Genomic DNA, 27,026 nt, shown 5'->3' with positions numbered 1-27,026 from the left:
GTCCAGCCAAACTGGACAGTTGGCAGCTCTGTCTAGGAATGTTGTTAGCTTTGCATTCTGGTTTTCTTTGTTGTTCTGGTTCATTGGGTGGGGAAGTGCTATACACCAATGTGTTCTTTCTGACTGGTCGCCAGTGTGTCAGTGATAAGTGATTTCAGGGTGTCTTTAATGCTTTTACACCATCTCATTGGATTCTGCATTTTACTATGTCAGCTCAAAGACTAATGGGTTACTTTTCCTCCTATGTAAGAAGCGTCTTGAGTAAAGCAAAACAATATTGTCACACTTGTTCATGATGGTTTTCTTGTTTCTCTGCCTTCTTGGGAGAGATGCAGTTAGAGGTTTACAAGTGGCTGAAACACTCTGAAGAGGTAGAAAGTGTTGTTTATGTTGTTTCCAGTCTGAATGTACTGTACTGGAGCCAGACTGCTTAAATTGTGTTGAACAACCTTTCTCTGACTCTCCTAATTTTGGGACATGGCTTCCATTGCAGGCTCTCCAGAGCCTGCTGCACATTCCAGTTCCCTTCTGCCAGAAGACAGGAGAGAGCCTGAAGAACAATTCATAGTGGCTTCCTACATTCACAGGCACCATCCTTCTGGAGGAGAAAAAGCAGCAGCAGGCTCAGTTAAGAGCCTTTGTAACATCTTTCCTACCTGACTTGGTAGCACTTTTTCATTAGGCTTTCTGTTCAGTCTGGGTGGCCTCTTTACCAATATGCTGAAACTGTCTTGCAAGCTAAATTGCTGTTGTTTACTCCACATGAGCACTACCAAACTTAACTTCCTGCAGCTTTGGATTCCCACACCATCTTAGCATCCCAGTCTGCTTAAAGAATAGAAAGCCTAGTAGGAAATACAGCCTGCTCATTGCTAAGAGCAGTTTCCTTTTCTCCTTACTATGCCAAAGTCTTTTAGATTTCTGATAATGCTGTGCTAAAGAGAGAGGAAAACTTTTTTTTACACCTCTGTTGTAGGGGCCTAATAACTTCAGTTATCCTGAGGTGTCTTTTTATGTACCATCTCTGCAGCCCAACAGTTTGTAAAAACTATTCTTACTAATTAAACCAAGAAGACAGCTCTGTATAAGAGACAACCAGTTTAACACTTTATTAAAGAGCAACAATTCCACCAACTCAAAAGAATGTGACCATTTGCTGAGAGGAGAGAAATTGGTACTTTAGTCATTCATTCTCATGTGCTTACATCCATATCTAGTTGATAATGAATGAAATAATTATCAATCTCCCTCTGATCTCACCGGATTAATAATCAGCTGTAATGAGTTTTCCCTCATTAAATAGGGCTTGACTTCATTTCTTAGACTAATTTAAATGAAGAAATATTCTTGATGATTTTCTATCCAGATAGATTTCATGTCAGTTCTTCTTTGTGTCCTTATTCTTCAGGGTTTTTCACAGCACCTAGCTATAGCTTTTCTATATTATTCTGCCAGGGATACTGAGGATCTTGTCCAAAGGCATCTTAAGTATCATCGTGGCCTGGCAAGCAGTGTGGCTGATGTCTTGACCCAAATTACTTGCATTCCCCTGTAAAAGGCTGCATCTTTAGACCGAGTCTAGACATAGCATCTTTAAGGAGTCTAATGAGAACAAAAGCAGAAAAGCAAAAACCTACTTTTCCAACAGATCTAACTACATATACCAGTTGAATTTTCATTTCTAAACTGGAGACAGATTCAGTGTTGTCCTCATGCCTTTACTGGGGACAGATTTTAGCAGTTTCCCCAGAAATGTCTATAGCTGCTATCCGGTTGATGTCAGCATCTTCTGGATTTTTAGCCAGAAAGGTCAACATATTTGACAAACGATTTCAGTAATCAGAAGTGAACATAACCCAGAAGCATTCAGTTATTAAATGTGCAGGCAGGCAGGAACCAGATGTAGAGATCAGTTTGTCTCCCACTTTGTTGGAGATCCGACATCAGTAATTGGCCTATTGTTCCTGATACCTGGATTTAGGAACAACGCTTGTGAATGCTTCCAACATGTATTTATATACTGAAATTGCTCTTGCCTGAAAGATTCTCCAAGTACCACTTCTTGGTAAGCCTACCTCATCTGGCTTGATGTTTGCAACACTTCCTGACTATTACTGGGGAGAATGGGAGAAGTGTTGCAAACATCAAGCCAGATGAGGTACAGTAAGAGGAAATTACTCACTAGTAATTGTTTTTGTCATGGTCCAGTATTTATTCCATCCTACATCCCATGGGAAACATCACTTGAAGTTCCTCTATTTTATACTATCCTACTACTACTTTGCTGTGGAAATCTCCCACTTGACACTTTTGTCTCTTCGCTTCCTGGTAGTTGAAAATTCAACATTGTCTTCTGTTGCTGAGTAGGATGGGAGAAGAGATAACAAATAGAATTATTGGTGAGAAATCTCTCACCCCCACCACTTGTCCTAGCCCCAGTATGTCACTCATTGAGGCCATTAAAGTGCTTCCAGGCAACCTTCTACCTCTTAGTCATTCAGTTTCTGAAAGCCACTATGCTAATCTTAGGGTTTATGTTGCCACCCGTCACCAATATCAAAGAGCACTAGTCAGACCTCTGGTTATCCCAGTTGGCCCATGTTGAAGTGTTCAATTGGTCCCTAAATGTCATCTTTAATTCCCCCTCTGAACTCATGGCCACAATATACCTTTAATCCTTAACTTTCAAAGTACTGTTTTGGTGGCCCATGTGTCCTTCAGAAGAGTCAGTGAGCTGGCATAATTCATCACAACTTCCATATCTAATTTTCTACCACGTAAAGTTATTTTTTTCTGATCTTCTTGGCCAAAGTGTTAATCTTCCATTTTAATTCATCTCCTTGCCAAATTTTCTATGAAATCTAATGCGCCCTTAGAAAGGACCTTTGCAGGACATTAGTACCGTATACACTTGTTCAGAAACTGAATATTTTTTGTAAAAAAGTGATGCATCAAAGAGTGGGGGTCAGCTTATAAATGGGTTTACACCAAAATTTGATGATTTTAAACTCTATGGAATCATTGAATTGAGTATTTAATACATTGTTTACCTGGAGCATCTGCAAGCATGGAGTCCCTCGGCTCCCTGTGGCCACGGTTTGCTGTTCCCAGCCAATGGGAGTGGCAAACTGCAGACATTAAGGGACTGAGGGGCTCTGTGCCTGCAGACTCTCCAAGTAAACAAAACGTCCAGGCCTGCTAGCGGCTTACCCTAACAGGCCAGGAGCCAAAGTTTGCCAACCCCTGAAATACAGGGTCAGCTTATGAAAGCGTCATATAGTTTTTTCTATTTTTACCTAACCATATTGCGGGGAGAGGCGGGGTCAGCTTATAAACGAACAGGCTAATGAACGAGTATATACGGTATGTTCCTTTGTTAGAATTGGAGAAGTACTTAATTCATAGACACTTTGTAATGATCAAAGGTCTGATTTAAGTTGTGCATTCATGAGTCTTATCTATGAAAATCTTCCATTACCGGTAGGGAATTTGGCATACTACTAATCCATATTGTCATCTTGGGCCAAAAGAAGGAAAGCTTCTGTGGCGGAAGTATTGTTCAGTTGTGTAGTCCTTTCTACTTTTAACTTGTCTGCAGTGTTTGGCGAAATGTAACAAAATCATGTGAGGTACATTAAATTTTCTAACTTGAAATCTTATTTCTCCCTTCAAGTAGTTGGGAAGCAGAGTTCTAGAGAGGTTCTGTGTCTCTTAATTGAAGTAATACAGTGCAGATATAGGAATTTTTACCTGTTTATATCCTTTTACTTCAGTATTATACCCGCTTGGAGTGACCCACCTTGAGAAGGAATTAAATCTGTTTTGTATAACTTTTTTTTTTTTTTTTTAAAGAAAAGTTATAAATCTGAAGAAATTAAGAACCTGAACTCTTGAGTCTCATAGTTACCTTGACAAGAGTCTACTGAATTGGATGGAGAACAGGTTAACACACATTTAATGTTTAATCATGTTGCATTTGGTTAAAGCTGTTGGGTACACAGGAGGAAAAAGCAGTAATCCATCAGAATCCAAATTGACGTAATGCTATGCAGAAAGGAAATTAACAGGTAGAAATTCCTATTTGGTTAAACATATATTTAAATGTATCTAAGCTTTGAAAGAAGAACTTCTGGGTGTTTGTAGTCATTGGAAAGAAATGCAGATTCATGGTTCTGTTCCTTAAACATTTGAATCTACCGTGAGAATTTCTCACTGCACACAACACTCTGCATTACATGGACCAGTTACATTAATTAACTCTCTAAAAATGGAGATCTATACAGAAGCAGGAGATCTATACAGACTGTCACCCATAGTCACAAACAATAGAAATTTAATGTCGGTATTTAAACGTATGAATTAACTCCTTGGGAATATAAATGTAGGAAATCCTGGCTGCAAATGATTTAACTTTTTATTATAGTGAAAGTTGGTAGTTCAATAAGTTTTAACTGCTAAAGAAACAATATCTTGGAACTTCAGCTTTAAAGCAAAATTAAAAACACTGGTTTCTAACATAATTTTTAGTAGACTGTAAATCGCCTCCAGCACATTGATGTCACCAGATTTTAGCAGTAAACTGGGCTAGTGTGGAGGTTCTTCTGTAAAACTTTGATGTAGAAGGTTTAGGAATTCTTGTTACAGAAGACTTTCCCAGTTAAGTGATTTTGTAGGTACCTAGAACTGCAGCTACATTCGCCAGCCCAGTACAGGAGGAGTTCCTGTCAACCTTCTTGTTTGTTTTGTGTTTTTGCAGGTTGTGGGCTGCTCATTGCAGAAAGATACAGCTGAAAAAGGGTTAGCATCTTTCCATTCAACTTTATGTCCTGAATTTTTAAGATCCTACTAATGTTTTCTGAATGATGTTAGGCCATTTTATACTTTTCATGGGGAGTCAGGGGTCACAAGGAGACTGAAGGATAGTAACCATACATTACTGATATAGCAGGGACAGAGGATATTCCACATTGTTTATGCAGCTGTTCAGAAAAAGCTTTGCATATTTTAAAAGAAAATAAAACTAAATAGGAAGGAGGCAATGAATTCATAACACATTAGGCAGGCCTTGTTATAGTGCAAATAACACAGCACAACTCTTATTGTGATAAGCTGCATTTGTGTGGGTTTTCTATTTTTTATTTTGTAAGATGCTCTACAAATTTGTGGGGATGGGAGAGACTTTGATTAAAGAATAATCTTCTGTTCAGCGGTGGATTTATTTATTTATTTATTTTGCGCTTCTTGGTTGTTAACTGAAACAGATATAACATTATACAAATACACCTAAACCAGCATAAGTGCTAGTGGATTGAAGGCAGATAATATATATAGCACCCAAAGTTTATTAGCTGCTCTACAGATAAAGTGAAAGACACGATTCCTGCCTTCAAGAGCCTAGGACTTATCACAGGGAAATTGACCAGGAGAAATATAGCGGTATAATTGTATGGGTATTGCTAAGCAGTATAATTCCTCTTGTGGACTAAAAATGACATTAGCTTAGATCACGGGGGGGTAGCCTGCGGGCCACATGCAGCCCATCAGGGTAACCCGCTAGCAGGCTGCCCAACAGTTTGCTTCCATTTGCATGGCTGCCCGCAGCTCTCAGTGGCCACAGTTTGCCGTTCCCAGCCAATGGGAGCTGCAGGAAGCAGCAGCCAGCACATCCCTGTGGCCCGCGCCACTTCCCGCAGCTCCCATTGGCCGGGAACAGTGAACTGTGGCCACTGGGAGCTGTGGGCGGCTGTGCAAATGTAAACAAACTGTCTGGTGGCCCGCCAGCAGATTACCCTGATGGGCTGCATGTGGCCCGCAGGTTGCCTACCACTGGTCTAGATTGTTCACATACAGAGCTATAGTGTTCACAGGTGCTGGCTTCTAATTTTCCATAGGGGCACTCAACCCCATCTCCACCTCAGACCCCACCTCTTCACCCCCTACTCAGCTCTTTCTGCCCATGAGTGTGCCCTGTCCCTGCTCCTCCCTCTCCCAACTCCTACTGCATGCTGCTGAACAACTGTTCCAAGGCATCCGTGGGTGGGTGGGGGAGGAGTTGATCGGTGGGGGGCCACAGGTGGGCAGGAGTTGAGGAAGGAAGAGGAGCTTGGCTGCTGGTGGGTGCTAAGCACCTGCTAAGTTTTTTGTTTTTTTTTTTTCCCTGCGGTTGTTCCAGCCCTGGAATGTCCATGCAGTCAGTGCCTATGCCAGTAATTATACAGCTATAGTTCTGCTCCTCAATTCCCACTGTAGACGAGCTCTTAGGTTCTAAATACACTACAGATTAGTAATATGAGGGGTGAGGTGCAACAGCAAGCAAGCAACTCAGTAATTAAGTTAACATACATCTTGTTAATGCCACAATTTTTGTTTCGTGTACTTTTCTATTATTAATACTTTGAGAAGAGTAGGTTTGATAGGCCTCTTTTGTTTAAGTGAATTTTAAGACGGGACTTCCCATTTGAAATTTTTGGTTAAACAAATTTAAAGTTCTCTCATTCTTAATCTTTTCAAATTATTACTATTTTTATTCAGATGGGTCATCTAATCATGTTTACAACTACCAGCCATGTGATCATCCTCGTCAGCCTTGTGACAGCTCATGTCCTTGTGTAATTGCTCAGAACTTTTGTGAGAAGTTTTGTCAGTGCAGCTCAGAATGTAAGTAATTTTGGAAGGCATCTGCAATTGAGTGTCTTTTTGTAGACTAGTGTCATTTGTAGACACAAATTTGCTGATATTAAATAAAAGGCCTACAAAGGGCAAAAAAATGAGCTTTTGCCATTTTTTGCTCTTTTTTGACATTGAAAACTTTCCAGGCCACTTTTAAGAGAGGTTTTTTCTTTCTCTTGTGTGCCCTCCTCTTAAAAAAAAGAAAAAAAAGAAAGAAAAAAAAAGGCATTATTTCAGGTTATATCTAGGTGATCAGAACCATAAATGACGACATTACAAGTAAGGAGTGAAAGTGCTTTTTAATCTGTTTACATCTCTTTGGTTTTCTTAACTTCTGTTTAACTTTAATGGCTAATTACACTTTGAATAGAGTCTTTATTATAAATTCAGCGCCCTCACCCATTCAAGTAGGGAGTTGAAAGCTCAAAATAAATCTTCTGCCTCCAAGTGGTCCTCCAGCAAAACCAGAAAAAATCACACTTTTCCTTACTGATATTTCTAAGGTAAGAAACAAGGGCATACACACAACCGTACCCTGGCTTCCTGGTTCTTTTCAGAATTTGTAAAGATACAAAAATCTCTAAGTTAAACATTAACAATGCCAAGCACAGCAACATCTAAATGGCTTTGAAATACTTACTTAAGGTGTCAAGTGTCAGAGGGGTAGTCGTGTTAGTCTGGATCTGTAGAAGCAGCAGAGTCCTGTGTTACCTTGTAGACTAACAGACGTATTGGAGCATGCATCCGACGAACTGGGTATTCACCCACGGAAGCTCATGCTTCAATATGTCTGTTAGTCTATAAGGTGCCACAGGACTCTTTGCTGCTTATACTTAATTTGCAGATTTTAATGAGACTATATGCTTATAGTGAAACGTGTTTAAATGAATGCAGGACGGGGGCATTAAGGAGCAGTGAGTTGGTTATTCTTGAATATAAAGCCTGTGTAAAGAAACTTACCATCCCTCTGTTTAAAGGGAGAGTCTCAAAACTAGTGCATAGGGCGAGCACCGCTTCATTCAGTAGAAGACTGCAGAGAAAACACCCTTAGTATGTCTACTCAGCCTATGGTAGTGAGCTTCCCTGGCGTAGGTCAACTGGCTCAGGCTAGTGCTCCGAAAATAGCTCTACAGATATACTTGGAGGTTGCAGCTTAGGCTGGAGCTCAGGCTGTGAAGCCCACCCCCCTCCCTAGGCTTCAGAGCTCAAGCTGCAATGTCAAAGTGCTGCCTACATAGCTATTTTTAGAGCACTAGCCTGAGTCTGTCAACCTGGCTGGGAGGCTCACAGCTGCAGGCTGCATAGTCACCCTGCCTGACTCCGTTCACTTTGTATTAACCTTAAGTATTGGGGAACTGAAACATCCGGAGCAAGGAATCAATGTATTTTTGCTAAACTTTAGGACCTGAACTGTGATTCTTTTTTTATATTTACTTGTCTATTTTTCTTTAAAGGCCAAAACAGGTTTCCTGGATGCCGCTGCAAAGCACAGTGCAACACTAAGCAGTGTCCATGCTATCTGGCTGTACGTGAATGTGATCCAGACCTCTGTTTGACATGTGGAGCAGCTGATCACTGGGACAGCAAAAATGTATCTTGCAAGAACTGCAGCATTCAGAGGGGATCCAAAAAGGTGTATATGCTTACCTTTCTACACACGTCTTCCCATCTCCACTGTTTTTGCCTTTTTACATCATGTGAACAATGAGGGGAGGTGCCTAATATTGTTTTCATGCCAAAAAATCCCCAGTGCACTGGAGTTTGGACTCTGCTGTGGTTTTTGTGGCCAAGAAAAAGAGAGAGACTAGCCTCAAAGGGAAAATAGTTTCCACCTACTTTGCCATTCTGAGTTATGTGCTACTTTAGTCCTCTTTGTACAGCTCCTTATGCAACTTGTGCCACTATGGAATGGAACATCTACTGTTTTCTTCAGTACTAACTTGTGTGCAAAATATGTAAACTTAAGCTGAGCATCACCTTTTGTAGACTGAAAAAAAATGCATTTTTAAAGCACTGGTTCATGGTTTCCATAATCAGATTAATATTAAAGTGGTAAATATTGCAGTTGTATAAGCAGACTTTTGCAGTCTTAAAGATCTCTTAATTTTCCCTTTTTTTTTTTTTTTTTTAAATACTCTGATCTGGAGGCCTTTAGTACAGACAGATAGTTTTGCATGTGTCTTGTTACTTGGATTTGTAACCAGTTTCTATCCTGTGGCCACTTCTACCCTGGAATGTTTTTTTCATTAGCACTGTATCTGTCTTTTTTTATGTGCACCTTCCTTCCCCCTCCCCCTCCCCAAATGTTAGTGATTATGTATGTTGATCATTTAAGATGAACATTGCAGAAAAACCAAGTCAGATCAGGGGAGACTCCAGGCCCCAGCATGCCAAGCAAGTGCTTGAGGCGGCAAGCCGCGGGGGGCACTCTTGCCGGCGCCGCGAGGGCGGCAGGCAGGCTGCCCTCAGTGACTTGCCTGCGGAGGGTTTTCTGGTCGCAGGCGTGCCTGCAGAGGGTCTGCCAAAGCCGTGGGACCAGCGGACCCTCCGCAGGCAAACCGCCGGAGGCAGCCAGCCTGCCGTGCTTGAGGCGGCAAAATCCCTAGAGCCGCCCCTGAGTCAGATGATACATTTCTTATTTCTTCCCTTCTCTAGCATCTGCTGTTAGCACCTTCAGATGTGGCAGGCTGGGGAATTTTCATCAAAGATCCTGTACAGAAGAATGAATTCATCTCTGAGTACTGTGGTGAGGTAAGGAAAGATAGTACCTTTCAAGTCAGTAGTTTTCAGCCTTTTTACATTTGCAGACCTCTTAGGAAATCTTAGAAATAGTCCAAGGACCATGGGTTGAAAACCACTGCTTCAAATGTATGTTTTAATCATTACAGCTGTACGTTGGCAAAAGAGTAAGACATTTGTTTTTTATACATAGATGTCTCACTAAAATATTCAAGGTCACTTTCTTCAGTGATGTATCAGTTTGTGACCTTGACTAATTATAAAGCAAAATTGGTTAAATAATGTCTCCAGGCTTGGGAACTAGCTTGTTTGTAGATTTAGTACCTTTTTGTGGAATAAAGGAATGTTATACAATAATTCATAGCAGGTTTCAAGGTCTTAGCATTTCCAAGAGAATAAAAGCTTCCCTAGCATCTACTATGCATAGCTGAAGCCACGGTTGATACTGTCATTTTTCCACTGGCAAGATTTTTCATGACTTTTGGGTGCCTGTGAGGATGAGGCTGAAAGAGAGGATGAATCTAAAGCAGGGTTTCCTCAAACTTTATTGCACTGTGCCCCGCTTCTGACAACAAAATTTACTACATGACCCCCGGATGGGGGACCCGAAACCTAAGCCCGCCAGATCCCCACCACTGTGAGCAGGGGGACCAAAGCCCAAGGGCTTCAGCCCCTGGCAGGGGACCTGTAGCCTCGGGCTTGGGCCCCAGGCCAGCCCCGTTGGAACATTCCCGACCCAAAGTTTGAGAAACACTGATCTAAAGAGCAGTCCCAGTTAAAGCAAATCTAGAGTTTCTTGCAAAATCATTTGACTGCCAGCATAAGATGCTGCTAAGATTCAGTAGGCAAGACTGCCCTCTCGCCTGCCTCAAATGTAGATATCAGGCTGTGAGAAAGGGAGAGCTGAGGCCCAGAAGTGAGTGTCCTGTACAGAGTGAATTGATTTAAATGAAAGCAACTTAAATTGTCATTTTCAGTCATAGTATGATTAAATCATGTTGTCCATTTGTATAATAGTTATTTTCCAAGCGAAAGGTTGATCCTCATTGGTCGGTAACTATTAAACATGTTGATTTGCGACTAAGTAGTCTCTACACTAAATTTGGTGCTTCTTTTTGCTAACCAGGAGAATACACTATTGCTGTACATACTTATTTAAGCAGTTATGTAGCTTAACTTACATTTAGATTTTTAATGTTTTGTTTTTTAGAAAATGAAGATGCATTTCTTCTTAACTAGATAATTAACTTTTGTATCAAGCTCTATTTTCAGATTTGATTGAAAATGCATAAAAACAGCTTTAATTTTTTCACAATTAAATAAAACTACCTTAAGTGTGCTAGATATGTAAGAGGAAAAAAAGTTTATCAAAACATATTTTGTAGTTAAAACTGATTTAATAAAGGAAGTAATTATCTGTTAGTGAATTGTACTGATTGCTTCTGGTAGCCATGACCTTTAAGATTTCAGAACTAGTAGATCTCATCCTCTCACACCTAGTTTTTATTCATAGATTGGAAGAGGAAAACAAGCTTTCCTGCTTTTTCAACTGTGAATGAACTAGAACTGAACTAGTTGAATAAACTGAATCAAAGAAAATACTTTCTCTGAACCTGTAGAAGAGGCTATTGATGTTAAAAGCTGGTTTGGCATTTCAACATATTGGTTCCAGATGCTTAGCCAGTGACTTCTACCAGTTCAGTAGTTTCACCTTTCTTAAAATGTGGCAGCAAACATGTACTGCTTAATATTATTTTATGTATTTAATGTAAATGATTATAAGCTTAAGCTTTAACATAAATTGTCTATTTTTCAAAATTAATTTTAAAGGGGTTGAATTGAAAAAACTTTTAAAATAAAATTGGGTTTTGATTTTTTTTTTTTAATTTAAATTTATATATCTTTAGAGAAACAGAATTATAAAATGTCTTCCTTCTAGGCTGAACTGATGGTGCTGTTTTGGGCTACTAAATAAGAGAGCCCTAGTTAATGTAACTTTGTATGGCTGAATTGGAAATGTCTTCAAGATGACAGCTGTAGACTTTTATTAGTCTTGCAGTCATGGTCTTTGCATCCACCCACAGAACAGCATAGTCTAAGAAAGACCACTTGTCAGCCTTAGCTGTAGTGTTAGTTTCCCCTGTCTTAATTCCACTTGCTGTATAAATTTCATTCCAGATTGGGAAAAGTTAGGATTCCAGTTACAATGGGCTTTAGATGTGGAGCATGCTTGAGGCTGTAAGCTATTTCCATTACCAGCTGAAAAATAAGTGGCCTTTTTCAATATGGAATATTTCTTGCAGATTATTTCTCAGGATGAGGCAGACAGAAGAGGGAAGGTATATGACAAGTACATGTGCAGCTTTCTATTCAATCTGAATAATGGTATGTATGTCTAGCTATCCATTCTAATTGACACAGCTAAGATTTTCAAAACCTCAATTTAGCTGCCACCTAACCCACAGGCACCTAAATTTGTACAGGTGCCATGAACAAAACTACCTAAGTTCTGCCACTGCTGAGTGCCCATGTTCACTTCTATGGCTGGGTAGGATTCTCAGAGTAGGTGATTCCTGCTTATCTCACCTGCGGGGCCTCATGTGCATGTAGAGTCCTCTGTAGCTGTCCTTTGTGGAAGGGTCTGTCCAAGAATCAGGTGCCTAAAAACCTTTGATAGATGGGGCTTAAGCCCCTTCTCTTTCCTTAGCATTTCCTATTGCCTAGCTTAGGCCCCTCCCTGCTCAGCTTGCTGGCTTCTGAAAAATCAGCTAGGAACTTAACTCTCCCTATGCCCTGGGTGCCTACCTCATGGCTGGGGCTTCTACAGGACAATGTGGTGCTTAAAAGCTCGGTGTCACAATGCTCACTGTTGCATTGCCTAAGTCCCTAAGTGCTGCAAAAAATTCATAAAGGGAACTTTTTTATATAGAGGTCAGCATGTTTTAAAGAGCTTGTAGACCTGGAAAGAAAGAAGAGATCCATCTAATTTAGAAACATCATCTGGGCAGGAGACGGAGGGAGGTGGAATGTGTAAAGATTCTCAGCAGGTGGAAACATCAGTTCTAGGAAGTTTAGAATGTTGTTTAACTACGGTGCCATGATATTTTAATATGGCGACTTGTTAGCCTTTCTGAAGAAAATTTAACATCAGAGAAGGTTTTTCAAAATGACGTGAAGCTGAACACACTAAAGTTATAACCTGGCAGGTGCATAAAATAGGCTGTGCGCTGTACAGCATTTTCTCAGACGTCCTTAGAAAGCTCTTTAGAGGAAACCTGTTCTAACTGCTTACATTCTCTTCTAGATTTTGTTGTTGATGCAACACGCAAGGGTAACAAAATCCGATTTGCAAACCATTCAGTAAATCCCAACTGCTATGCAAAAGGTAATACCAGAAAAAATTGATCTAGGGTTAGTCTAACAATACATGAAACATCATTATTGTAGAATGTTGAATACATGTTTGTGGTGGCAGAATGTGTAAATCATGCAAATATGAGCCAAGACAGACCCTGACCGTATACTTTCTCTCTTTTTTTAAACAGTTATGATGGTTAATGGAGATCACAGAATAGGTATATTTGCTAAGAGAGCCATTCAGACTGGTGAAGAACTGTTTTTTGACTACAGGTTGGTAGATTGTAGCAAGATCTTCATTCTAGGGCCACTGGAGCCAAGCCTGATTTTTTTTTTTTTGTCTCATTGAATCTTTAATATCTGAGAATTGATAATGTATTTAGATACCTCCCCTTTTACTGAACTCCATCTTCGGGTCTCAGCAGATTGCTTATGCCAGCAGTTGTCTTCATCTCTCAGTACTGGGATTTTGCTGGTGAAAGAGACAGCAATGCACTTGGGACACTTCTGGCTCTGAAACTCAGGCACAGTCTAATTAAAGCAGCTAGTCAGAACCTTGCACCCTTGAAGCCCAGGCTTTATAGGAAGGACTAGCCCCCTATGTATGGAAGAGACAAGGATGGGACAACTATCTAAACTTTATGTATTTTTTCCTCCAAACAACATGTCCAAGTTTGCCAATTACAAAAGACCAGATCTACACAGTAAAATCTGTCAGAGGTGATAGAGATATATTGGCATAACGGCTTGTGATTGATTCCACCTCCTCCCCCCTCCCCCCAAGCAAAATACAACATTTGTGCCATTGGTGCTTTTCTAGTATAGATTAGACTCAAGTCTCCTGTTGTAAACACACACACCGAGCAAACAGCTGCTCCATTCATTGTCTAGTGCTGACTGACTGCACACTAAACAAACAGAGCAATGCCTATCTTTAAAAATCTGGCCCAGTGTTGCAAAGCCTAACTAAAGTGATTTCAACAGCCAAGTGCTGTATCCAAAAGTGACTTAAAGTAGCTTGAGTAGCTTTAAAAATCTGGCCCACTGTGATTGCCATTCATGGGAACACAAAACTGGAACAAACTTCCTGGGTCATCAAGTTCAGTCCCCTGCTATGACAGGCAACCCACCCTCTGTCCTGTTTCATATAGTTGTCAAATTAGTGCAAGGCTGTTTCACTCCTGATGGTTAGGAACCATTTAATTTATTCTTGATCAATTTTTACTTAGCCTTGGAAGGGGCTGATTTTTATTGGCAAATTTCAGTAAATGTCATTTCGCTGTACGTACACAAACTGGTGAAAAAACATTTCCGTCAGTCAAAATTCACAGATAGGCGAAGGCAGAAAAGTGCTGCTTGAGAACTTGTTTGATTTCAAGATAACTGTTTAGAGCTTTCAATATCAACCTGAACTGTCAGCATCACAAAGCAAACTGTGGTATTATTGTTCCTCCTCAACCCCTCAAAATAAGTATAAAAAAAAAAAACAAAAAAACCCCACAAACCTCCAAAATAAGCATTATCTTTCAGTTAAATGAAATTCCCCAAGCCGCTGCATACTACCCCAAAGTCTGTTTTAACATGTAACATGAATTGGGCTCTCACAATGCTACTGCACTCTACTACCACCACCAAGGTTGTTTCTATGTTTTCTTCTAGAGCAGCAACTTAAAATTCACAATTCTGTTGCTTTTGTGCCCTTGCATTTATGTGATCAAGAGGCATTTAGTTCCCATAAAGAGAGGTTCAGCACCTTAAAGTTACTGATGATGCTCAGCATGATACATATCAAATACAAGAATAATAAAGTTGTATGTCTCTTTCCCCCCTCAGATACAGCCAGGCTGATGCACTGAAATATGTAGGCATTGAAAGAGAAATGGAAATCCCTTGATATCAGCTACCTCTACTTTTGAACAGCTGCCTTATCTCCAGGAATTTTCTAGTACTGTGGGCAATTTTAGAAAAATGATGCAATTTGAAATTCTGAATTTGCAAAGTACTGTAACAGTAATTTATAGTCAATTTCAAAATCAACTTTTTATTGCCTTCTAACCAGCTGCAAAGTGTTTTGTACCAATGAACTTTTGCAATAATGCGGTGTGGTACATTTTTCAACCTTGAATAAAGGATACTTGAACTTCTTCATTTCTGAGTGTATTTTAGCTATAATGGTGGTTCTAGGCAGTTTAAATAACTTTGGTATATAAAGTAAATCACGTGAGGGTACACAGTGCACTTAATCACTTGTTGCTGCTTTTACCTTCTGTGTTGGACTTTCACACCAGTAACTGAGCGGGAACCACAGGAAAACAGGGTTAATGCAAAAACAAAGCAGGGGGATTTAAGGCCAAGTTAGTCATCTTTCTAGTGGAGCAGGCATAGACCCTTTCTCCAAACTGTATGTGGGGGCAACTTAATTGCCGAGTGACATTCAGCTAAGTTAGTCCATGTTAAATAAAGGTATAGTTTAAGTAATACTCTTTAAATGCACCTCTGTGGAGGCTGTTAAGCCTGAATTAAGGCTACTTTAGTTATTGCCTTAATTCACTGCCAAAGAGAAAAGTATGGCACAGTGTCCTTCACTCTGACCTAGTGCTTCAGGGCAGTAGCTCTCAACTTTTCCAGACTACTGTACCCCTTTCAGGAGGCTGATTTATCTTGCATACCCCCAAGCTATACCTCACTTAAACTACTTGCTCACAAAATCACAATACAAGTCTTAGTAGGCTATTATTAAAACATTTCTTACTTTCTCATTAATTATAAAAAAATCAATTGTTTATATACTATACACTAAAGTGGAAGTACAAGTCCTTGTTTCTATTGACTTCACTAGTGCTTTTTATGTAGCCGGTTGTAAAACTAGGCACATATCTAGATGAGTTGATGTATCCCCAGGGGCATGAGAACCCATTTATTGTACACTAGAGCCCATTGGCCTCAGCATCCTACTACCTGCAAGTCTGAATTGGATTGGCTTGTTTTTTTATAATAGTCCTACCTGATCCTGGCTGACTTACTACTGCAGAGCCATCACTTTGCAAGGGAACAGTTTTCCACTGGAAAATGCTGGTTAGATTATATCTAAATATATTGAAATTTGTAGGAAGTTACTGACAAGATCAATAAGGTTCAAAATGAAACCTTAAAGGAAAGTCAAAACAAACTATCAGTATATTGTGTTTCATTCTGTCCTTTCTCCAGTTGCAAGAGCTGCTATTGCCAACCCTGTGGGAAAACACAAATTGGGCTTGTAGCTTTTTTTTTTTTAACTGGCTCCTGGGGTGCACAGCAGGCCTACCACAGTCTTGAGCTGTACCCTGAGGGATCTAAGCAGTGTGTTGGGGTTCTTAGGGACTGTTTTGAAATGGGATAAGCACCCTGACTCACGCTAAACTAAAAATCCATCAAGCTAATTTACCATGGAAAAGTTGGCAACTATGATACCAACCTTTGGCATTAGTTGTCTGCTTTTGGTGCACAACAGCTGCCAGAGCTGTATCACTCAAAAGTGCAGACAAGGGCAAGGATAAACTTTCAGAGAGTAGACGGGCTCAGTATATGAATTTTACTGCAAGAAGTTACACACTGGGTATTAGTCATATGCCAGATGGGAGTACAGTTCTCCAACCCCACTTTATATTTCACAGTGATCTTTTGTGTATTAGTAACCCTGATCACACACCCCTGCAACATCTGCCCTATAAACCTCTCAGCCAGCTAGCCACCACTGGGGTGTTCCCAAACAGGTGCCATTAGCTTCTTAGAAGGCAAGTGCTGCAATGGCAGCACTACCCCACCGTACTCACAACTACAAGTTGTCTAATGTTAACTTCCATGGGTCTCTGGCTGACCGCTGGAACAACCTCCACCATCTTGGGACATTTTTTTCAAAAGCTCCAGCAGTTCATTGATATTGAAAAAAGACTCTGCCTGCAAGCCTACATCCAGTCTATACTGAAGACTCCATATACCTGTTACTTTGGGAGGTTTAGCTGAAATGGATAATTGCTGATCTGTTAACTTGGATTTATAGCCACTTTCTGAAATGGCCTATGGAGAACCCATCTGCTAGCTCAACTTTAACCAGATTTTTTCTTCTGCTTCCATTTGTTGGTCCAGAGCACTCCCATCCCTTTGTCTACCCTTGTGTGAAAACTACATGACCAGTGTATCATAACACAGTTGATCTACACAGACTGCAGTTTGAACAAGGAGCTTGGTAAGCCATAGCAGAACAATTACACTTTGAACTAAGCCACTTTGCCCTGTATGCTGAGTTTTCAAAGAGTGTTCACAGCAACCACAGGCTCATTCACCTGCACATCTACCAATGTGATATGTGCCAGCAATGCCCCTCTGCCATGTACATTTGCAAAGAGACTGTCTGGTTTGGCCAAAGAATAAATGGACACATGACATCAGGAACTTAAACCAGTGGGAGAACACTTCAACCTCTCTAACCACTCAGTGACAGACTTGAAGGTGGCAATTTTGCAACAAAAAACCTTCAAAAACAGACTCCAAAGAGAGACTGCTGAACTCGAATTAATAGGCAAATTAGACACAATTAACTCAGGCCTAAACAGAGAGTGGGAATGGTTGGGTCATTACACTAACTGAATCTGTTAAGTTCTCCTCACACCTATGGGTCATCTTAATTATCACCTCAAAAGTTTTTTTCTTCTCCTGCTGACAACAGCTCATCTCAATTGATTAGACTCTTCCTGTTGGTATGCATACTTTTCCATTCTGTGCATCTGAAGAAGTGAGCTGTAGCTCACAAAAGCTCATGCTGAAATAAATTTGTTAGTCTCTAACATGCCACAAGTACTCCTGTTATTTCTGGCATTGTAACCATTTTCTCCCCCCTCTATTTCTAGTTTTCCATTGGAAGAAGGACTAAAGTGCTGACTGTTCTCCAGAAACATTTTTGAATGAGCCTAACCCAAAACAACCACCACATACTTCCACTCCATGGCTTACAAACAAGTCAGTACATCAAAAATGCAACACTTTAAATCTGGCAAAAAAAATAACCAGAGAACATTCCTCAACTACAAATGGCATTCACCACCTTCACACCAGGGTTTGTTTTACTGTAAGGGCAGACTGAAGTGTTGACATAGGTGTAGTAGCAGCAGCATGTGCACATCTTAGACAGAGATGGTTGTGATACAAGACAGTTTTAGCTCACTTGTAACAGCTCTGCACAATTCAGTAAGGTATAGTCATTTTTGCCACTTTTTCTTCTGTGTCTGGCACATTTGTTAAGCCTTCACTAGGGCAAAGCAGCAGTGCTTTCAAGAAAGCAAAAACCAGAACAGTTTTATCCCCTCTAAATGCTTCAAATCTAGGAGATGCAGAGTTGTCAAGACAATCTCCTGACACATCTTTGTTAGTCACCTTTCTTCGCTTCCAATAAGCGCTGTGAAGCAATGGGTATTGCTAAGAAAACGCTATGGTGTCTCTGCATTGCCGAGTGCAGAAGGTGCACCCAAAAAATCAAGATGCAGCTTCTGCTCACAATGAGGACTTGGAAACACATACTAAGAGCAAGAATTTATTTTCCATTTGTAGAGATAGTGAGTACAGAACTCCCACCATTAGAAAACAAGGTTTTGGCTGTATTGCATTTTAATCAGGCTTCCACAGCCAGGAGATTACGTAAGTTTAAAGAAACAATGCTGTAGATGTTAGAGCTAGAGTCCTCTTATTCCAAGATGAAAAAAGATTTTGCTTTAGTTTTGAATCTGGGGATGCGTGTTGGTAACATTTAGCATTTATTCCCATTAAATACCTAATTTAATAATAATTTTATCTGTGGGAATGTGCATCCAAAATGTATTACTACCCTATTCATAAAAGTGACATGATTAATCTTGGCCAAAAATATTACCTGACAGCATAAGTAGATGAGTTTAGTTTCTGTTGTATCCATTTTGAGAAAGTCAAACTCAAATGCCAAAAGATTGTTGCACATCTTCCAAATATCTGGTATTTATCTTAAATTCAGTGCACACTTCTCCCCCCAAAAGCCACAACTACAGAATGATTTTTCAATCCAATGATGCATTTGGCTTGAATCACAGGGAAAGGAAAGAAAGCAAAACTAACAAGTTACTGTAGCTTTCATAATCATTGTACCTTTTATTTACATTTAGAAAGTAGTGAAACTTAAAACAATAAAACCAAATGCAACTTGTACAGAAATCTTTTAATTTTTTTTATTTTATCACATTAAAAAATGAAACACACTATACAAATGGTTTTTCATAGCAGATTACACATAGGTCCATTCAGACTCGCTCTCAAAGTGCTGCCGACATTTCTAAGTGCCGCCTGTGGGGGCAGCTATTTTATCATATAGCCAATGTATTGATTTAAATGCAGTAGCATGCAACCCTCAGTGGAGAAGGGTTTGATTCCTCTCTGTTCTTAAATTAGGTTAAATGGCATTGGTGTCCATATTTACATACTTGAAATGTATCAATCCTGAGCAGTTCCGATGTAAATCTGAGACTGGCTGATGGGAGTCCTGGTCTCAGTTATTAAAAAGGGAGGTCCAAACGGCAGCAGACTGGCCGCTATGAAGTTCAGTTGTTTTCATTCTTTCCATCACATAACTATTTGCTGAGCGTCTCACACAGTCAGACAACTGCTAATAAAAATGCTAAGCCAAGTAACTGTAGGTGTCCTTCTCACCATCCACACGCTCCAAGTACTCCTTCTCAATCAGAATGTCAATGCATTTCTGTAGGGGAGATGTGGAAAGGCAGGGAGTGCGTTTCATAAAACAAACCCCAGGCAGGCACTTTGCAACAGATATTTTAAAAGCAAGAAAATTGTTGTTGATTACTATAAGCTTTTAACAGTTTGGGCTGTGAAGTACCATGCTGAATACAGACTTCTCCTGAATACTAGCATTAAAACTATTTAGCAGGGAAATGGCATAAATAATGGGCCATTTAAACTACGGCAATTTACTCTACAGTTTTGACCATGCCTAGAAGAGGCCACTCACAAACATCATTCAATGGAATAAAGGTGACTTGAGACAGTCAGTTCCCTGGGAGACTAACAAACATTTATTATTCTGTAAGTGAGCAATAAAATAATTAAAGTAAGATGTATCTGGTTCCTTTAGTCTGACAACTGTATGATAAATTATTATTTTACAATTCACACTCCAGTATGCTTATTGGCACATGATGAACTCTTATTATTTAGCCTCACCATACCAATATACTTGGAGAAGCTATAAGAGAATAATTAAATGTTTCCTACTTAAAAGTTTAATAGCTCAATAACTTATTCTTTAATCTTTCTAAAATCAGTCCATTAACAGACGCTTGTTTAAAACAATTAAGATCCATTATTGCTGTTATGACGTACCTTAATTACTGGAACTCGCGGTTTGAATCTCGAGGACAGCTGGGTTAGAACTTCTCCAAGCAACTGCTGGTGTTTTAGAACCTTTCTCATTTTCATAATTCTCACAATAGCAGCCTACATAGCAAAGTAGAAACAGACCTTCTTAGCAAGATACAATTTACCATTCTGGATCAAGCTAGTGGTTCCCAAACTTTTCACTAAGACAACTCAGCAACTCCATTTTGTCTCCTTCTGAGACCCCTCCAGGGTCCAAATTTGTTGGGGGAGGGTGGGAGCAAAATCATAGGCCATTGTCACCATCCTCCTCAAGGACACCAACCAACCACTCACAGCAGCACTCTCCACTGCAACCGTGACCTTCTCTCAGTGCAGCACAGTAGCAGCTCCTCCCTATGGGGATTGCATAGGGTTACCAACCTTCCCAGTTTAGCCGAGAGTCTCCTGGAATCAGACCCGATGTCCCAGAGGCTACTGACGCCAAACCGGGAGATTTTAGGTGCTAAAAGTCCAGAGGCACAGCAGGGCTACGGCTCCCTGCCTACTCTAGCACTGCACCGCTCTCAGAAGCGGACAGCACGTATCTGTGACCCGGGGGGGGGGGGGGGGGGCTGGCTGGTTCCGCACACAAGTGCAGATGGGAACCGTGGGAGCAGTGCCTGCGGGCAGAGGCAGCGCATGGAGATCCCTGCCCTCCCCACCTAGTAGCCGCTGTTAGACGTGTGTGTTGATCACTTCCAGGAGCTGCCCAAGGCAAGCGTTGCCCCATGCACCCCAAACTCCCTCCCAGAGCCCAACCCCAACCCCCTGCCCCAGGCTCGGCCTGGAACCCCCTCCCACACTCCAAACCCCTCAGCCCGGTGAAAGTGAGTAAGAGTGGGAGAGAGCAAGTGACAGGGAGGGAGGGGCAGGGCAATGGTGTTTTGGTTTGTGCGATTAGATAGTTGGCAACCATAGGACTGCAACGTAGCATATGGGGTCACAGAGCTGCTCAGGTTTGGCCTAGCCTCTCCTCTGTCATAATAGAGGGGTGGCTGAGCCAAATTAGGGAGAGTAGCATTTTACCAGATGGCAACACCTGGAGCTGGGCCCAGTCCTACAGGACAAGAGTCACTACTGAGCAGTAGGCTCACTTTCCAACACACACTCCCCCTTGAGGGCCTCTCTTCTGCACCAGGCTCACAACTCATTTAGAAACTTCCTGTGACTCGCTGTTTGGGAAACACTGTCTTCAGAGCTTTATCATGCCTCTACCAGTGGCTGGTATCTGCTAACGAAAATGAGGACGAAAGCATTGACCAGTGGTGCAACGAGAGGCAATGCATACACATAGAGTTCTTACTGAGAACTTTCAGAGCCTCTGATTAAAACAGTCAACATTCACCATAAGCCTGTTCTTAGGCACGTAAGAATCTACATGATTACAAATAGCTTTGCATAAGGCCAGGATTAGTAATGGACATCAATGGCAACATTAGCCAGAATACTGTCAGACAAGCAGCCTATTGAATTAATCTATTTCACTTCAAAATGAGGCTCGTACTTAGTGCCAACACAACTTTTTCCTCTGCTGGTGGATTTGGAGTGACAGTTGGTACAATACAAGCCAACTCCACTGTGATCATCTAAATCTGAACAACATTCTGAAGTTTACATCTCATCTAGATGTCCAACAAAATCAATGTATGAATCCCCGGAACCTAAACACTCCTTACTATACTGTTCAAAGTCAGCAACAACGAAAAGCCAGCCCCCTAACGTGTTCTATTCATAAAAGCTATATATTTGAAAATCTTGTTATGTGTCTTTTGTTTCAAGTTTGTTTCACCCAGGAATATCACATTATTGTGTTCTTTTAGGAATAAATCTAGAAAAGCAAGATTCTGTAATATTTTCATGAAAAGTATTGAAGAGTTTGAGATTTAGTTCATGGGCTGAAGTATATTCAGACTCATAGACTAAGGCCAGATAGTACCACTGTGATCATTTAGTCTGACCTCCTGCATACCGCAGGCCACAGGACCTGACCCACCCACCCACTCCTATAATGGACCATAACCTCTGGCTGAGTTACTGAAGTCCTCAAATCATGATTTAAAGACTTCATGTTAAAAGAATCCACCATTTTGTCTAGTTAAACCAGCAACTGACTCATGCTCCACGCTGCAGAGGAAGACAAACCCCCACCCGAGGTCTCTGCCAATATGACCTGGGGGAAAACTCCTTCCTGAGCCCAAATATGGCGATCAATTAGGTCCTGAGTATGTGGGCAAGACCCACCAGCCAGACACCTGCAAAGAATTCACTGCTGTAACCCAGAGCCATTTAGTGTCCTATCTCCGGCAGTTGGGGATATTTGGTACTAGCAGTCGCAGATTGCCTACAATGGCACATGGTTGATCTCATCTCACTACTATCTAACCCACCTGAATCAGTAGTTTCCTGTCTTCCTCTATATTTTTGTGTGTAGTTTCCTGCTCCTGCTTCTGCTCAGTCTTCATTGGCACATTGATGTTTACCCTCAATTTTTTGCTGCCAGGAAAGGGAAGTTAAGTAAATAATTAGCCTTATTTCAAAAAGAAAATTTGAGTGGAAAGTTAGGAATATCTGATTGCCCCGTCCATTTCCAGTTCTACAAAAAGAACAAATTCCTCCCATTTGCTCCCAACACAGCTTTTCTTATTTAGCAACATGCGAATAGTCCCACATTTGGACAAATCCTGGTACAAAAGCACACACTTAAATTGGGAGAACCTGAACATTTAGATTAAGTTTTGAGTCTTCTTTTAAGTAGAAAACCAAAATAGATCTCAAATTATGGTTTTGTTTTAAAAATAACTAAGATAACAAAATATAATGCTTGAAACACAGGAATTTTGATCACAAAAGGTAAATAAAAACTACTTGTGCATTTGACTGCCAATGGAGTACAAACTTTGAAACTTAAAAGGAACTTCTTCTTCGAGTGATTGCTCATATCCATTCCAGTTAGGTGTACGCACCGCGCGTGCACATTCGTCGGAAGACTTTTACCCTAGCAACTCCAGCTGGCCGGCAGGTCGCCCCCTAGAGTGGTGCCGCCATAGCGGGTAATATAAACCCCTGCCGGCCCGCCCGCTCCTCAGTTCCTTCTTACCGCCCGTGTCGGTCGTTGGAACAGTGGAGCGCAGCTTAGCTGACCTCCGCTTCCCTAGCTACTCGTAGTTATTGTGTATTTAGATATATCCTTTTTTTTATATATATTTATCTATACTTATGCGTTTTTTATTTGCTGCATAGTTAGTTTAACCATAGTTAGCGGGTTGGGGAGTAGCCCTGCCCGCAACGGCGTGCCGGAGCCCATGCGGCTCACCGTTCTTAGTCCGCGCTTGGCCAGCCTCCGGCCGTTGCTGACAGGAGATCACACGGACTCCTGTTTACGGTTCCTTGGGGGATTGTATTTCACAGCTAAGTGCCCCATTTGCAAGGCGTTTAAGCCGAAACAAAATTGAGCGGCACTTTCTTTCCCTTCCCCTTCTGCACGAGCGCCTGGCTACTCGGTGGACAGAAGCGTCCTCGGCACTGGACCCGCCGGCACCGGCCGTTACGGCACCAGCGTCGACTTGGCACGCTCCCTCTCTCTGGGGTTGAGAAAGCCACGACTCCTCCTGCCAGTGCCCGACAGCTCCTGGCACGCGCTGTGATTGAGCTCCTGCTCCTGCTGTTCTGTGCCAACTGCACGCAGCCAGAGGCTCGTTTACGTCGGATGCAGGCACAACACGTGGTGTGACAGTCCGATGGTCCTCGGTCCATACCCTTGCTTCGCATTATGCTCTGGTTCAACAGTCAAGAGATACTGCAGCCTTTGGCTCCGCAGTTTTACATTCTGCCATTTTTCACTCCGACCCCACCGCCTACATAAGGCTTGGGAATCACCTAACTGGAATGGATATGAGCAATCACTCGAAGAAGAAAACACGGTTACTTACCTTTGTAACTGTTGTTCTTCGAGATGTGTTGCTCATTTCCATTCCACACCCGCCCTCCTTCCCCACTGTCGGAGTAGCCGGCAAGAAGGAACTGAGGAGCGGGCGGGCCGGCAGGGGTATATATTACCCGCTATGGCGGTGCCACTCTAGGGGGCAACCTGCCGACCCGCTGGAGTTGCTAGGGTAAAAGTCTTCCGACGAACATGCATGCGCGGCGCATACACCTAACTGGAATGGATATGAGCAACACATCTCGAAGAACAACAGTTACAAAGGTGAGTAACCGTGTTTTATATCTAGGGGAGAAAAAAGATTTATCTGCATTACTCAATTCTAAAGTTCATTTATTTTTACCATTCGTATTTGTTCACTATTTACTTAGCATGGGACCCAAAACTGCAATTGCATACTCATGTGTAGATCCTGGCACCCATGTGAAACCCTACTGAAGTCATTATGGGTCCATCCATACAGATCAGGGCCTTAAACAGTACAACTCTATATGCCAGTTTCACTTTCTGGTCCTCACCAACTACTAGCACAATGCATATGAGAGAGAGTTTGATACTGCAGGAAAATTTACACATTAAAAACTTTAACAATAAAAACTCAAAACAAAACTTCTATTCGTATTAAATTTGCCTAAAGATAAAACATACAAAGCTTAAGATTTGTTCTGAGAACCGAGAATAACATTTTCAAAAGAGCCAAAACCCTATTTTCAAGAGTCACTTGGGTATTCTAAGTCTCATTGAAAATGAGGCATGTAAGTTACTTTTAAAAGCAGAACTTTGAAAATTTACCACTTAATCTTCCTCAAGAACAAGCTGTGAACAGTTTTGATTACTGTTTATTTACCAGATCAACTGCAATTAGTTATCCCACAGACTTTTGGCCTCATTTGGAGTGTTGCCTCTAGTGAGAGAGAAATGCAATTGATGCTGCACTCCAATTCTATGAGCATACACATGGGACAACAGGGAATTACAAGATTTAGGAGCAGCAGAGAATCCTGTGGCACCTTATAGACTAACAGACGTTTTGGAGCATGAGCTTTCGTGGGTGAATACCCACTTTGTCAGATGCATGCATGACTTAGTCTATAAGGTGCCACAGGGTTCTCTGCTGCTTTTACAGATCCAGACTAACACGGCTACCCCTCTGATACTGAACATTTAGGAGAAAAGTCGGTAAGTTACTACATTCTGATCCTAGTGAGGAGAGAATTAATTTTGGATTTTTTCCCTCATAATAATGTTAATTTGTTTCAAGTACAGATATTGTTGCAATTACACATTTGTATATTTTATGAAGATCGGTATAAATCCCGACCCCAAAAAAACAATACTGCAGTTTGATATTTTTCAAATAAGCCGTATTTATAAACATCCCTGTGAATCCACTGCACTGTTGAAAACAGAATTTTACCAATTTAACTGTTTCAAAATTCAAACAAAAGAAGTGGTTAATATGTAAAGGAGAATATAAAAAAGATAGCGAACATTATATTAAATAAAGCAAAACAGATGGAAATACACCCAGTGTTAAAGAACACTGAACAAGGATGACCATGTTACCTGCTGATCACATGGCTAGTTATTACCATTCCACATTTAAAATAAGTAGCATTATTTCAGAACACTAGACTATAGAATTTGTAAATCTGATATGGCTACAATTACATGTAAATATGAGGTTACTTCTAGACAAAGCATAACAATAATATCAATGTTGCCAACACCAAATAATATAATGTTTATGAATTCTTGTAAGAGAGAATACTCAGCCCTCTAGTTCGTTTGGAACAGCCCTCTAGCTGAGAAAGGAAAAATATTAAATACAAGGGAGGATTTCTAAAGAAAAATTTAAATTCATTTCAGTTAATTCATTTCACACAAAAGGTTGTTTATTTAATAGAAAGTGGATAAAGTTACATGCGCTACACTAAAAGGTTTTTTAAATAAACCATCATCATCAGTATGAAATTCATACCTGAGATTAGGCCTACCCTCAGCTAAGCACACAGCACTACTGTGCTGTAAGTAGTTTGAGACATATAGCTATAAAAACAGCACTGAAACAACAAGAGCTAACAGAAAGACACTGCAAAGAGAATCTTAGTTTCTTCTTTGAGTGCTTGCTCATATCCATTCCAGTTAGGTGTGCATGCACTGTGTGCATGTTCGTCGGAGTTTTCTTCCCTAGCAACACTCGGTGGGCTGGCAAGGCGCCCCCTGGAGTGGCGCCACTATGGTGCTGGATATATACCCCTGCCGGCCCCTCCGCTCCTCAGTTCCTTCTTACCGCCCGTGCTGGTCGTTGGAACAGTGGAGCGCAGCTTAGCTGACCTCCACCTCCCTAGCGATTCGCTCGTTTCGATTGTATTGTGTATATAGTTCGATTTCCTATAAGTATAGTTAAGTGTTTAGTTATTAGTTCTGTAGTTGTTATTGTATATAGTTAAGAGGGATCGGGGGTTAGCCCCTTCCCCTCACCCGGTACCGGGGCCCATGCCCAGTTCACCAGGTTTCAAACCGTGCTCAGCCTGTCATGTCATAGGCCGATGCCCACAGGAGACCCTCACAACTCCTGTCTCAAGTGTTTGGGTGAATCCCATCTCACGGACAAGTGCCGCATCTGTAAGGCTTTCAAGCCCCGGACTAAAAAGAGCGGGACATTCGCCTAAAGCAACTCTTGATGGAGGCAGCGCTGACTCCTCTGTCTTCGGCACCGCCTGCTGTACCAGGAACAAGTGCCTCTTCTGCACCGGAGTGCGCGCCGCCAGTGAAGGCTCCTCGACATCAGCCATCACCGGCCCAAGCTCCTGCCCGGCACCGCTCTCTCTCACCAAGGAGTGAGAAGCACAAGCCTCCTGTGGCTACTGTATCTATGCCGCAG

General features: G+C 41.3%; 3 protein-coding genes across 7 annotated transcripts in view; 1 reads left to right on the top strand and 2 right to left on the bottom strand.

Moving 5' to 3' along the window:
- EZH2 (enhancer of zeste 2 polycomb repressive complex 2 subunit) overlaps positions 1 to 14,913 on the top strand; it is an 86,850-nt gene extending 71,937 nt beyond the window's left edge. For 3 of the 4 annotated variants that reach the window (XM_032782097.2, XM_032782096.2, XM_032782098.2), the window contains 8 exons: positions 4,757 to 4,797; positions 6,532 to 6,657; positions 8,124 to 8,302; positions 9,325 to 9,420; positions 11,712 to 11,793; positions 12,713 to 12,793; positions 12,954 to 13,038; positions 14,599 to 14,913. In XM_032782097.2, the coding sequence (XP_032637988.1) occupies positions 4,757 to 4,797; positions 6,532 to 6,657; positions 8,124 to 8,302; positions 9,325 to 9,420; positions 11,712 to 11,793; positions 12,713 to 12,793; positions 12,954 to 13,038; positions 14,599 to 14,659 (751 nt within the window). In that variant the 3' untranslated portion in view covers positions 14,660 to 14,913. Of the gene's footprint in view, positions 1 to 4,756; positions 4,798 to 6,531; positions 6,658 to 8,123; positions 8,303 to 9,324; positions 9,421 to 10,921; positions 11,102 to 11,711; positions 11,794 to 12,712; positions 12,794 to 12,953; positions 13,039 to 14,598 lie in introns of those variants that run through there. The other variant, XM_075062603.1, reaches the window with a different exon arrangement.
- The window catches only part of CNTNAP2 (contactin associated protein 2), a 2,322,964-nt gene that overhangs the window by 385,856 nt on the left and 1,910,082 nt on the right, over positions 1 to 27,026 (bottom strand). The gene's annotated exons all lie outside the window — the stretch shown is intronic.
- Positions 18,895 to 27,026, bottom strand: part of CUL1 (cullin 1) — a 97,326-nt gene continuing 89,194 nt past the window's right edge. For both annotated transcript variants that reach the window (XM_032782094.2, XM_032782095.2), the window contains exons 20-22: positions 22,587 to 22,692; positions 20,164 to 20,277; positions 18,895 to 19,522 (exon numbers count right to left, since the gene is read on the bottom strand). In XM_032782094.2, the coding sequence (XP_032637985.1) occupies positions 19,442 to 19,522; positions 20,164 to 20,277; positions 22,587 to 22,692 (301 nt within the window). In that variant the 3' untranslated portion in view covers positions 18,895 to 19,441. The remainder of the gene's footprint in view (positions 19,523 to 20,163; positions 20,278 to 22,586; positions 22,693 to 27,026) is intronic.

The sequence above is a fragment of the Chelonoidis abingdonii genome, chromosome 2, assembly GCF_003597395.2.
Source record: "Chelonoidis abingdonii isolate Lonesome George chromosome 2, CheloAbing_2.0, whole genome shotgun sequence".
Lineage (NCBI taxonomy): Eukaryota > Metazoa > Chordata > Testudines > Testudinidae > Chelonoidis > Chelonoidis abingdonii.
Note: the sequence above shows the minus strand (reverse complement) of the source record. Positions and strands in the feature narration are given on the sequence as shown.